The sequence below is a fragment of the Xenopus tropicalis genome, chromosome 1 (genome assembly GCF_000004195.4).
Source record: "Xenopus tropicalis strain Nigerian chromosome 1, UCB_Xtro_10.0, whole genome shotgun sequence".
In the NCBI taxonomy this organism is placed as follows: Eukaryota; Metazoa; Chordata; class Amphibia; order Anura; family Pipidae; genus Xenopus; species Xenopus tropicalis.
In genome coordinates, this window is record NC_030677.2 from 52,921,451 (window position 1) to 52,933,806 (window position 12,356).

Here is a 12,356-nt window from a genome sequence, read left to right on the forward strand (position 1 = left end):
GGCTGCCCCCATGGCTATACAGCAGCTAACTCATATAAACTAAAGTAGTCTTTCTGAGGCAAACACACCAGTTGTAGCAATGCAGGGCAGCAGTACATTATATTGTTATTACTTTTATACACTTTCATTTTCTGGTGTTACTGTTCCTTTAATAACACTGGCACCAAGCTGCATGAAACCTAGCAGAGGCCCACACTAACACACTGTAAGCCTTGGGTGCCTAGCAGTGACCCTGATGCGGAGGGTTTGACGCTCCCACCTAGCTTTACACAATACTTTTATAATGAGGCCTTACGTGTTATCTCCATTCTATACAGATTCCATGCTTCTACCGCGGCAGCTGCGTTTAAGCAGCCATATCATTGAGCATACAATCTACAGAACCACTGCGAGTTGGTGACCTCTTTAGCCTTTATCAAACAGAAACGTAACACTGTAATACTGGCGCGGATTAATATATTAAATTGTTGCCCAGGATTAAAATGGCCGCTTAGCATAACTCCCACGTACATTGCAAAGCGACTGCTCTAGAAAGAAAGCTGTATCTAAAGCGCACTCGGCCGCTTATTTGCAATGGCGCCAAATTATCTCTATAATTAATCGTAGGCTTCTATCAGCATACTGAAGTGCTATGTTGCTACTGGAAACTTCGTCCGAGACCCAAGATGCTACCGGAAGTCCCGCCCTCCCTGCAGCGGAAGTGTGGCGAGGAGCTGAGAAGCCGGTGATCCGTGTGTGCAGCGTGTGGTGTGGACCCCGGAGATGTCTAACCCAAGCCCAGTGGCCAAGCCGTCCAACCCCTCCAACCCAAAGGTGTTCCTGGATGTGGAGATTGGAGGAGAGCGCGGTGAGTGGCGCTGCCGGTTGCACGTTAATAATAGCCGGCAGGGCTGGGATGCTTTGGGCTGAACTGTACAGCTCTGCATCTCCGCTCTATCACATGGCAGGCCCGCCCTAGGGGGGTTCTCTCATGCATGGTGTTTGGGAAGGGCAGGTAGGGCATTGCTATGGCTTATTGGGGGGCATGTAGATAAGAACACAAAGACATTTTATTGTGTAACAGTGACTATAGGATTAAGGCTGGCTTTGATTTACAGCACATCTTGAGGTCCAAAAAGTCTCCTCAGATCCCCAATGCCTATCCCAAACTACTGATCTGGTCCTCCCTAGTAAGGGTCCCCCACAGCTTGGGAGCAATTTGGGCTCTAAGGGGATGTGCAACCTGCAGGCCTTCAGCTGTGTGCCTTTGTCAGCTGTGTGCCTTTGTCAGCTGTGTGCCTTTGTTGGTACAGCCATCTCCTTGCCTGTCACTGGGATGCTGGAAGGATTGCATGTTGGGCAGTTCCTTATTTATATCTGTTGGTCTGTCCTGCTTGGGTTCCTTAGCCCTGCATTGCTTCTTGCTAGTGAACCCCCTTTCCCTAATGCTGACCCTACTCTAATAGCTCGTCAGTACCACAGCACCACTCATTATTTACCCTCAGTTATAGGAGCCCATTCATAAAAGCACTCATTTTCGCTGGTTAAAAGCACAATTGGAAAAAATTTGGAGTAACCACAATAATTTCTGATGTGCAAAAATTCTTTTCATGGTTGTACGAAAATATTGTGGTTGTGATCCGAAAGTCACAAAATTTTCAGATCTAAACAATCATAAACAGCGCAAATATATTTCTGGCATGAAACTTCAATGTATGATTTCAGAAGCCTTCCATAGGGCTCAATGTCACTATCCAACCTGGCCAAAAGATAGTCATGATACCAAAGCTTGAATGAATTCCGAAATAGTCGAAGTCTTTGTGAAAAATATGACTTTTTCGTGGAAGTTAATGCAAACCACAAAAAAGTTGCATAATTTTAACAATATTATCGTCATTATTAAAAGTTCTATAAATTAGAAAAAAAATATGTTTTATCTGAAAAACAAATCTTGCTTTCATGAATGGGCCCCTTAGTGTATTTTTATTTGAAAAATCCTTGCACTTTCATAATGTTGGGCCAAGTATTTAGTCACAGCATAGCCTCAAGGTGCTGTGTGATCTGTTACATTGAAGTTGATGATATATACCAAAGACTTATGGGTGGATAAATAAAAAGGAAAACTTGTGCCCTTTTGTGAAACATTTATTGTGTTTTTTTCAGTGGGTCGGATTGTTTTGGAATTGTTTGCTGATGTTGTGCCCAAAACTGCAGAAAATTTCCGTGCCCTCTCTACTGGGGAAAAGGGCATTGGCCAATCAACCGGAAAGCCTCTTCATTTTAAAGGATGCCCTTTTCACAGAAGTAAGTGAACTTTACACTGTTATTTGCTTTTGGACTGGGGTTGCAGCAATATTTTCATGATATTTTCCTATAATAAAAGAATATTACTGAGTGTTATAAGCAGGGCATTCGCTTTGGTAGAATGGAAAGGGTTGTCTGTGGGTATAACAGTTGGTGGTGGTGTTAACCTTTTGAGTTACCTTTTAGTATAATTTATAGAGTAATATTCTGAGACAATTTGCAGTTGGTCTTTATTTTCTGATATTTGTGTTTTTTTTTTTTGTTTTTTTTTTTATTATTTCGCTTTTTGCAACCCTCCAGTTTGGAATTCAGCCGCTATCTGGTTGCTAGAGTCCAAATTACCTTAGCAACCAGGCTGAAAAATAAGCAGTATCATTAGCCTCAGTTTTTTTTTTTTTTTTTTTGGCTGCTGTGATCAGTGGCCTACATTAGGAAAGTCTATAAAAAATAAATAATGAAGTCCAATTTTTTTGAATGGACCATTCTATAATATATGGAGGTAAACCACCCCTTCAAGCAAGTTTATAATAATATAGGAACAGACAAATGGAATCTGCTTTGTACACTGGCAGAGTGTGTACTGTCACCATTTATGTAAAACCTAAATATTAACAAACCCTTTTTTGTTTGGCTCATAGTTATTAAGAAATTCATGATCCAGTGTGGAGACTTCTCAAACCAAAATGGAACTGGAGGCGAAAGTATATATGGGGAGAAATTTGAGGATGAAAATTTCCATTACAAGGTAAATCTTTTAGGCCAAATCATCTGTATTAACATTTGAAATCCTTTGAGTGTTTTTTTTTTTTTTTTATATATATTCCGACTGGCACACCCAATTTAAAATTCCATGTCTTTATTGTGAGCACATCGCACAAAATTCCTTGGATGTGCTCACAATAAATATTTGGAATAAAGATATGGAATTTTAATTAGGGTTTTCTTTAAAATGTATTTGACTAAGCACCCCCGCAACGTGGAATTTATTGGGAGTGCAGACACTTGAAAGACTTGTGGATGTGGTAGATGGCTTATATTGTCTGAATGGCAGGCTGCACAGATATGATATAAAGCAATTTGCAGCGAAATGATACATGTGCTATAGGCAGAGACTTGTTCTATATTAAGGAGTTGGTATCCGAAATATGCACATTTTCAGCATTCAATAATTACAGTTTAATGTTGTTTGTTGGGATTTGTATTGTGTTCTGATCAGTGCCTTTTCATTTATCTCCCTGCAGCATGACAAAGAAGGGTTACTCAGCATGGCTAATGCTGGTCCAAATACTAATGGCTCACAGTTCTTTATCACTACTGTACCTACAGCTCATTTAGATGGAAAGCATGTGGTTTTCGGCCAAGTGCTTAAAGGATATGGCATTGTCAAAATGTTGGAAAACGTTGAAGTAAAGGATGAGAAGCCTGCAAAGGTAAGATTCCCCTGGCTCCATTCCAGGCCCCACAACAGGTACCATACTGGAACACCACTAGAACTGGAGTTGGTAGGGCTGCATGTTTTATTTGCAGAAGAGCATGTATTTCCTTTTAACCTCCTTCCTCACAAATATCCTTATATATTTTGTATAATAATTTCTAATAATGTGTTTATTATTCTCTGTGACCCTATAGGCAGCCCACATGGCAGTATTTTCAGCCCTGAGCTATTACAGCCATACACACCCTAATTTTGACTGGAGTGCCTTTTAGGGAAAAAGACAATTTTCAATATGACCATAGCAAAGGCCACACTGACTATGTGGAAAAGATGATAAATCAATTAAAGATATATTGATGAAAGGGGAAATGGAAATAAAAGCAAAAAAATATTTAAGTTCGCAGTGCTTTAAGCACACGTGTAGTGTGTCACAAATCGGATGGCTTGTGATCGATGAATAAGTTGCTTCATTCCTGATGTATTTGGATTTGATTTTTGGAAAATGAAAAAACCTAAAGGGCTAAAGTTTTTATTTTAGTTGCTGTTTGTAATGCTATTGGGTGACTTTTTGCCATAAACTTTAGGTTCTGTATATGTTCTCTGTGGAAAGTGATCAATGAAATATGGTGTATACCAAATGCTTCTGCACTAAATGCATAATACTTTAAAGTTCCATGAAACTACCCCCAGTAAAACATAGCAGTGATCCACTATAGATGGGCTTAGGCCCAGCTAATTTTATACAGAAAGGTGAGTGATTTTTGTTTTCCTTTTAGGATGGCTTCCCATTATTTATGTTTGAAGTATTTTTTATGTTTTCCCCTATATGTAATAAAAAGCGCAACGTTTGCCCATTTGCAGCAGCCTATAGGATGTTTGCATTTAAACTGGATACCATTAGCCATCTTCTGATTAATTGCTGTAGCAAACTTTGTACCTTTTTTAAGATAACCCTCTGTGGATTGCAGAGGTTCATAGTTCATTATAGTTATATAGTTATCTGCTCAGTGCATCTATGTACATCAAATGGATCTTCACATCTGCCAGTGTTAGATCAGCCACAAGCACTCTAAGCAACAGTACAGTAAATATTAATAACTTGTTCAGATAAAATGCAGTTGAGCTATGTCCTCTGAGAAGTTGGAGTATTTCTAAAATCCTTGATGGCTATAAAGCAAGGTATGGTTTCTGAAAATAATTCAAAATGATCTCACAACGAGAAGAACATGGATTGCTCCATGCAAGTATGGCACATGCCAATAAATATACCCCTGAACATTGCAGGTCTCTCTAAAAATATGGCACGTAACTGCCCATATGTAAAACACTTCATGAAATATATACTTTGCTAATAGTTGTTTCCAAAAACCAACATTTTAAAGGGAAAGTATACCCCTTTTTTTTTTATCACTGGTGCAATGAATATGGCTTGTGCCTATTCTTTTAATTAGAAAATACCTATTTTTTTTTTCCTTTCTCTAAACAGTGAAATTTGAAATTAAACTAAAGCCAGCTGTCCACTGAAAAGCCTCTGTATAGGGTTTTAAGATTTTAAAACAAGGTCTGCTATTTTGGTGAGATCAGCTTAGATCACATTCAAATTCTGTTGATTAACAATAAGAAGATCTCTATCTAAATCATCTATAAGACTTTAATTCTAGTGCAACGAGCAAATTTCCTTTAAAACCAACCTGTTTCCATTTCCAGATGTGTGTGATAGCAGAGTGTGGGGAACTGAATGACAGGGATGAATGGATATCTTCTCCAGCAGATGGTTCTGGCGACACCCACCCTGACTTTCCAGAGGACTCGGATGTAGAATTAAATGATGTAAGTACAATGTAGTGTGTACTCGCTCTTAAGAGTAATATCAGTTCTCCTGGTTCATTATTGTTGGACAAATTAATTTCTCTGTTTCCTTGCAATACAAAACTTGAGGACAATGAACATTTTTTTTTTTTCAATGCCAGCAATTTTAATCACTGAAAATTTTTTATTTTTTTGGCAGGTTGAAAGAATTACCAGTATAGCGGAAAATGTGAAGAATATAGGAAATAATTTCTTCAAATCTCAGAACTGGGAAATGGCAACAAAGAAGTATAACAAAGCTCTAAGGTACATCAGATAAATATTATATCTGTACATAGTTGTGGGGTACAGTTGTTATTCTTTTTTACTGTATTGATACTTAGAGTTTAAAGAAAACTTGCTAAACGAAAGATTGTTGCTATGTTTAAAAATGAACTGATGCCCCCATATAAAGTCAGTTCATATGAAAGTTATTTTCCCTTTCCAGAGCTGCCCTGTTTGAGATGCCAGCATACCTCAGCCTGTGTGCTTTGTGTGGCAGCCTTTGCTGGGCAATTATTGTGTTTGGGAATAAGCCAGCAGACACTACACTGTAACATACATTTTACAGATACATCTTTTGCCCATACAGTCCCATACTGGCAATCTGTGGGTTCTGGCAAATGCCAGAAGGGCTGCTGTAAGATGCCATAATCAGTCACTTTTTATAGGGGGCTGTTTGGGCCTCTGTGTGCTCGAAATGCCAGGGCCTATTTTGAATCCCAGTCCAGACCTGCACTCAAAAACCATCTACTTTGCTAGACTGCACTGTGTAAGTCAAGTGTCACTATCTTGGCCCTTGGGCTGAATATGTAGTGTGCCAGGTGTCCAGGCTACAGCAGATGAGCTCTAGAACCATTACATCCTGTTAAATACCTGATTCACTGGTTAACCAGATGTTCCTTCAGATAGGCTGCAGAGTTAAAGGGTGACCAAAGCCCATGCCCTTGATTTTTAGCTTTTTGGATCGACTTTTCTCAACCTCATCCTTCCCACTTGCCCAAAAGTAACACTTTGTTGGTTTTGCTTTGCCAAACACAGAGCAGCACAGTGGGGTTGGCAAGTGCCATGTTTGGTTGCATTATTTCATTCCTATGCTGTATTGGATTAATTGGTGATAAGTTGCACACATCCTGATCACACTTCCTGTTGTACAGATATGTAGAAAGCTGCAAAGATGTCACAGGAGATGACAACATATCAAAGTTAAACCCGATTGCTGTCAGCTGTAACTTGAATATTGCTGCCTGCAAACTCAAAGTATCTGACTTTAGAGCAGCCATTGATAGCTGCAATGAGGTAAGTCTTTTATCTGAAATGCACCTCAGAAATGCTGTTTGCATACTTTACTTATTTGTAAAATTTAAGTAAAATTAGCAACAGAAATTGTGGATTAGGTTCTTGTCTGTTAAACAGAAGATTGTAAAGTTACATTGAAAAGTAAAAAAAACAACAATATGAGTGTCCTAAACATAGGAAACCAGAAGGAATTTTCAACTTAACATAACTGAGCAGGAGGTTCTTCCCGAGACAATTCAATTGGCTTCACAGGATAAACTGAGTTCACTGTAGCTAGGATGCCAATAATTTATTGCTGCAGTGACTCCTGGGGGGAATATGGAGTGCTTCCAATCCCATGGAACATATTTTGGGCATAATGGTTTGTTTAAAAAAATAGTGAGTTTCATTTTAAGGTTTCTACTTCATACTATGTTGTTTTTTGAAAAGTATAGACTGTCAAATACTTTATTGCCTGTGAAAGACGCAATGCGGACCAAGTAGTTGTTCCCTATTGGTCATGGGTTCCAGCCAATCCATATGTAGTGTAATGGCTTCTGTGGAGAGGAGCCATTGGTGTAATATGGGTTTTCAGGCTGCTGCTGCCAATTTGCCTGCCAGGTGTTTGCCAGGTTGAGTTGCTAAATAAAGCCAAGTCTATGTTCAGTTGTAGGGGTTTTCCAACCATCTGCATCCAGTAGGAGATCACTTCCAGCTAGAAAGTTTGAATATTGGAGCACAGCCAAAAACAGTATAAAAAATTTGCCTTAGGGCCATGGCATCTGAGACTCAGAGGGGAGACTTCACATCTTGAAATGTCATTTGTTGATATCTGCTAGCAATTTCATTATGATCATATGAAATTTTAAGGTGTCTGTTGAAAAATAAAATATTTGGTGGGGGTTTACTTTAAAGGAGAAAGAGAGGTAAAAACTAAGTAAGCTTTATCAGAAAGGTCTGTGTAAATACAGCCATAAGCACTCCCAGAAACGCTGCACTGACTTCTCTGTAAAAAGATTAGTTGTGTCTGTTTTCCTCTGCCAGAGACACGCAGCTTTCAGCTCTCTCCTCTCTGCTGCTCCCTTAGGAATGTGGATCTGAGCCAATCAGCAGGGAAGCTTGACTCACAGGGGGAGATTTATTAAGACACGAACGTTTAGAGCGTTCATTCAAAAGGTTCTGCTGTTTGTTTACAATTGTTCGGTATGAAAATGTTGTGACTTTCGGATCGCCAATACGATATTATCGTGGCTTATACGATTTTTTCGTAAGCATTTTCATGATATTTGCGATCTTCAGAAATTATCGTATCCAATCCCCATTCGGGATTCAAACTCGTGTTTTAATGAATCTGCCCCATACTCTTACTAACTGAGCATGTTCAGGTCTGGGTGTCTGTGCAATAGTGAGGCATTATGGGAATTTTTTTTCTTCCTATTTAACTTCTGAACAGGTGAAATATGGGGAGACTTAAGGGCACTATTGAGACAACTGAATGTATGCCTGCAGCTTGAGATTAACTCTTTATTAGCTTTTCCTTCTCCTTTTATTGAATTTGTCCCTTCAGCATGTATAGTTGTGATTGTAATGTATGGTATGTTTTGTAGTTTTGACTTTCAACAGATTGTTGAGGGGGTGTTTTTATCTGTGTCTTTTAGATTATGTATTGTCTGTCTTGTAAATTTGCAGGCTTAAAACGAGAATGTGAAGAGAAATTTTTCTTTTAGGTCTGTCTGGGAGATTATGATTCCTTGTTAGTAAATCTTGTATGTTTTGATGTCCCTTTTCTTGCCAGATACATAATAGGCTTTCGTAGCATGGCTTTCCCAATGCTATAGGGAATTTTTTATTCCCCAGCGATGTCAGATACAGTGAGTAGTGTGGGGAGAGGCAGTGCTTATATCTCAGAGTGCTGTGTTTTGTAGGTGTCTAGGAATGGGATTTTCTTCAGTACCGGGGAAATATCTGTTAGTGGAGAGTGTAGGAGGTAGTTTAGAGTAAGGCAGTCTGAATGATTCTCTATAGTTTTGTATAGGTTCCTTTTTAGCGGCCAATCTCCTGCTGCCTCATTGTAATTTTTAATGTTGGATAAGGCAGAGTAGATATGGCTTAATGGCAGGTAAGACCCTTGTGATATTAAGGGGCAGCGTGCTGATGACTGAACTTGACTATATAACGTGTGGGTAGGTTAAGCCACTTTTTCTCTTTGTCAATAAATGCATTTAGTTGCACGAGTAATGCATGGAAAACAGCCTAGTCTGTAGTTCCATAATCTTTAATTTATTTGCGCTAATGAATTAAGCACAATGATATCTTTTGTGATGCTTCTTTTTTTGGTAATAGATTCTCTTGTAGTTGATGTATTGGCTGCAGCTCAGTGCCCATGTAGTTGGGGAGTATCGACACTGGCTGAACTACAGGAACAACAAAATTATTATTTTTGGGGGTCTGGGAACTGAAATGATTGAAAGGCAATTGTTTTCCTGTAAAACACCAGCATGCTACACATGGAGAATTAAACTGGCTATTGCATCTAAAAAAGCATCTATCCTTTGTAGGCCTGTGACTGTCAGCTTCTCTAGAACAAGAATCCTAAGAGATGCAATGGTAGCTTTCAATTGACTTTACTTGAAAGTGTATTTTTAAGTGCAGTGCAATTGAGCAAACCCACTTACTGACTCATTATTATGATTATATTTTTTCCATTTAGGCCCTGGAAATTGATCCATCTCACACCAAAGCACTTTACAGGAGGGCTCAGGGTTGGCAAGGATTAAAGGACTATGAACAAGCACTGGTAATCTACACGTTGCTAACTAGAGCTGGGCGGTATGACCAAAAATTTATATCACAGTATTTTTCAAAATTATATCGGTGTCACGGTATTTGACGGTATTTTTTTTCCATGCATAATCTTGGGCAGCACAGGTACAGACACAGGGGTAGGCACAGGTCACTGCTAGAGGGAGATTTATAAGGAGAGGGTGAGACTCAGATGCCCCCCCCCCAGGTATGTATGGAACGTATCACACAAATAAATAAGTAATACATGACAGCACATACTGATAGGCACAATAAAAGGGCCATAAAGAAGGATACTTATAATTTGTAATGTCGGGGGCTCTCAAAGCCCTTGTCCCCTTTCTTTCTATTCATTACGCCGGTCTCAGCAGTACTGCCTCACACAGCTGCCAGCCGATTCCCGGCTTATGTAAGCACACGCTTCATGCCTCCGTGCCCCGGCTGCCCGACAGTTGCTATGGTAACGGGTGAAGCGCTGCCGGCGATCAAATTCCTCTCCCGCGCTCCATCAAAGTCCTGGCCCCAAGCACTTCCGCCTTCCGGCTCCTTAGCTTCAACTCCCGGGTTCTGACACCGGTATGGGGGGTATTTGCAAAATGTATATCATTTAAAAAAAAAAAAAAAAAAAAAATACCGGTATTTGGTATTAAAAGGTATACCGCCCAGCACTATTGCTAACCATTTACTCCATTGTTTCTGACAGTGTGATTTTACATCCTTACATTTTTTTTTTTATAGGAGGATCTTAAAAAGGCTCATGAATTATCACCAGATGATAAAGGTACTATTGGCTTGGCTTTATATGGGGTTTTTTTTCCCACCCATTGTACACGGTTTGTTACTGTGTGAAGCACATCTGTTTTTAGCTCTTCTGCTAGTTCTGCAGAACTAGAGTCCATGTTACATTTTTTAGCTATATGTATTTAAAGGGGTAGTTCACTTTTAGTATGTTGCAGAATGGCCTATTCTTAGAAACATTTCAATTGGTTTTCATGTTTATTTTTCTTGTCTTTCTCTTCTGACACTTTCTAGCTTTCAAATGGGGGGGTCACTGACCCCAGCAGCAAAAAATGATTGCTTTATGAGGCTACAATTTTATCATTATCTTTCTATTCTAACCCTCTCCTATTCATATTCCACTCTTTCAGATCACTACCTGGTTGCTAGGTTAAATTAGACTCTAGCAAACAGATAGCGACTGAAATTCCAAACTGAGGAGCTGCTGAACAAAAAGCTAAATAATTCAAAAGCCTGCAAAGAATAAAAAATGAAGACCTATTGCAGTGTCTCAGAATAGCAGTCTCTACATCATACTAAAAGTTAATGTAAGTGTGAACAACCCCTTTAAAGCAGAATGAAGCCCATGCACAACAACCTCAGTACCCTTTAGAGGCCTCCTGGGTCACAGCATGGACGTACCCCAGTAAAGCCTGCTTCCCCCATGCCTCATAAGTCAGAGAAGCACAATAGGGTTAGTGGGCGCCATCTCTAGACGTTTTAACTTCCTTTCCAGGCTCTCTGGTGACCAGGAGCACAGGCGGTTGAAGTCGGTATGTTCTACCGTCGACTGCACAATACTACAGGTGGTTGATTCCCACCAAAGTGCCTGGGAGAGGAAGCCAAGAGTCCTGAGTTGGCCGCTGCCAACCCTGCCCAATGTCATGAGGTAAAATAAAGCAGGGCAGGGTATTTGGGTGTGTAGGCGGTTTAGGAGGAGGGGCAGGGAGTCCTCTGCAGGAGGATTAAAGCTGTTTAATTAGGTTTTGTTCTCCTGTAACATTCCTTTGTGTAGTAACCCCTATTAATAGAAGTGAATAAAATATCACATTTCAAGTATGAGAGTCCATAGCTATTTATAAGAGATGCCAGTGTTTACTAACTTTGCTCAGGACAAGGTTTTGGGAAGTTTCCATATGAACATACAGTTCTGACATAGTGGCACAGTTGTGAAATCCTGGTAAAGAGCACACTTAGCAATAAATAATTTGGATGGGGGGGGAGCAGTTCTGAAATACTAGAAGCTGAATATCCCAGCAGGTAACCTGATCATTTTGTTTCGTTTAAGCTGTCAGTGGTGAAATTCTGCGAGTCAAGCAGAGGATTAAAGAGCAAAAAGAAAAGGAGAAGGCCGTATATGCCAAGATGTTTGCCTAAATTTGTCTGCAGCTTTTAGGTCCCTTGGAATGTGTGAGTTTGGCATAAGCAGTTGTCTCATAAACCAAAAATAAAAACTGAAGGATTATTATTTCCCCAGGTTGATAACTGTACATCATTGTTTACAGCTCTCATTTCTCTGGTTGTTGGTTCTGTTTGTTGTGGCGCTGCATGAACTATGCAAAGGAGACATCTGCCGTCAGGCCCGGCTGTTATTGTTTTGTGAATTGGCTTTTGTTGGCAGATGATATGAAGGCAGTAAAGCTTGTTTTAGTCTCTCATTAATAACCCCATTTAAAAAGGGGGGATATCCCTGTGTAAATTTTAAGAGACAAGCAATTACAATATAATTCAAACATTTCTTTGTTATAATTGTGCAAGAATAAACATCTGTTTACTGTCCTTCCTAATAAAGACTGTTACTGCTATGAAAATAGTGACTGGCAAATCTACATTGTGTATTGAAACAAAATAAAGGTTTTTTTCTGATTTGTGCTTTACACAAAGGAATACTTAGGGTTGGGTTTCATTATGGCAACAATGAACAACCAAGGGG

General features: G+C 39.6%; 1 protein-coding gene across 1 annotated transcript; it reads left to right on the forward strand.

The window, feature by feature from the left end:
• Window positions 1–689: 689 nt before the first annotated feature.
• ppid (peptidylprolyl isomerase D (cyclophilin D)) lies at window positions 690–12,289 on the forward strand. Its single transcript, NM_203653.1, has 10 exons — window positions 690–847; window positions 2,143–2,283; window positions 2,922–3,028; window positions 3,525–3,713; window positions 5,426–5,548; window positions 5,727–5,833; window positions 6,724–6,865; window positions 9,555–9,641; window positions 10,385–10,427; window positions 11,712–12,289. The coding sequence occupies exons 1-10, from the start codon at window positions 763–765 to the stop codon at window positions 11,798–11,800; spliced, it is 1,113 nt and encodes a 370-aa protein (NP_988984.1). The 5' UTR covers window positions 690–762; the 3' UTR covers window positions 11,801–12,289.
• Window positions 12,290–12,356: the final 67 nt, after the last annotated feature.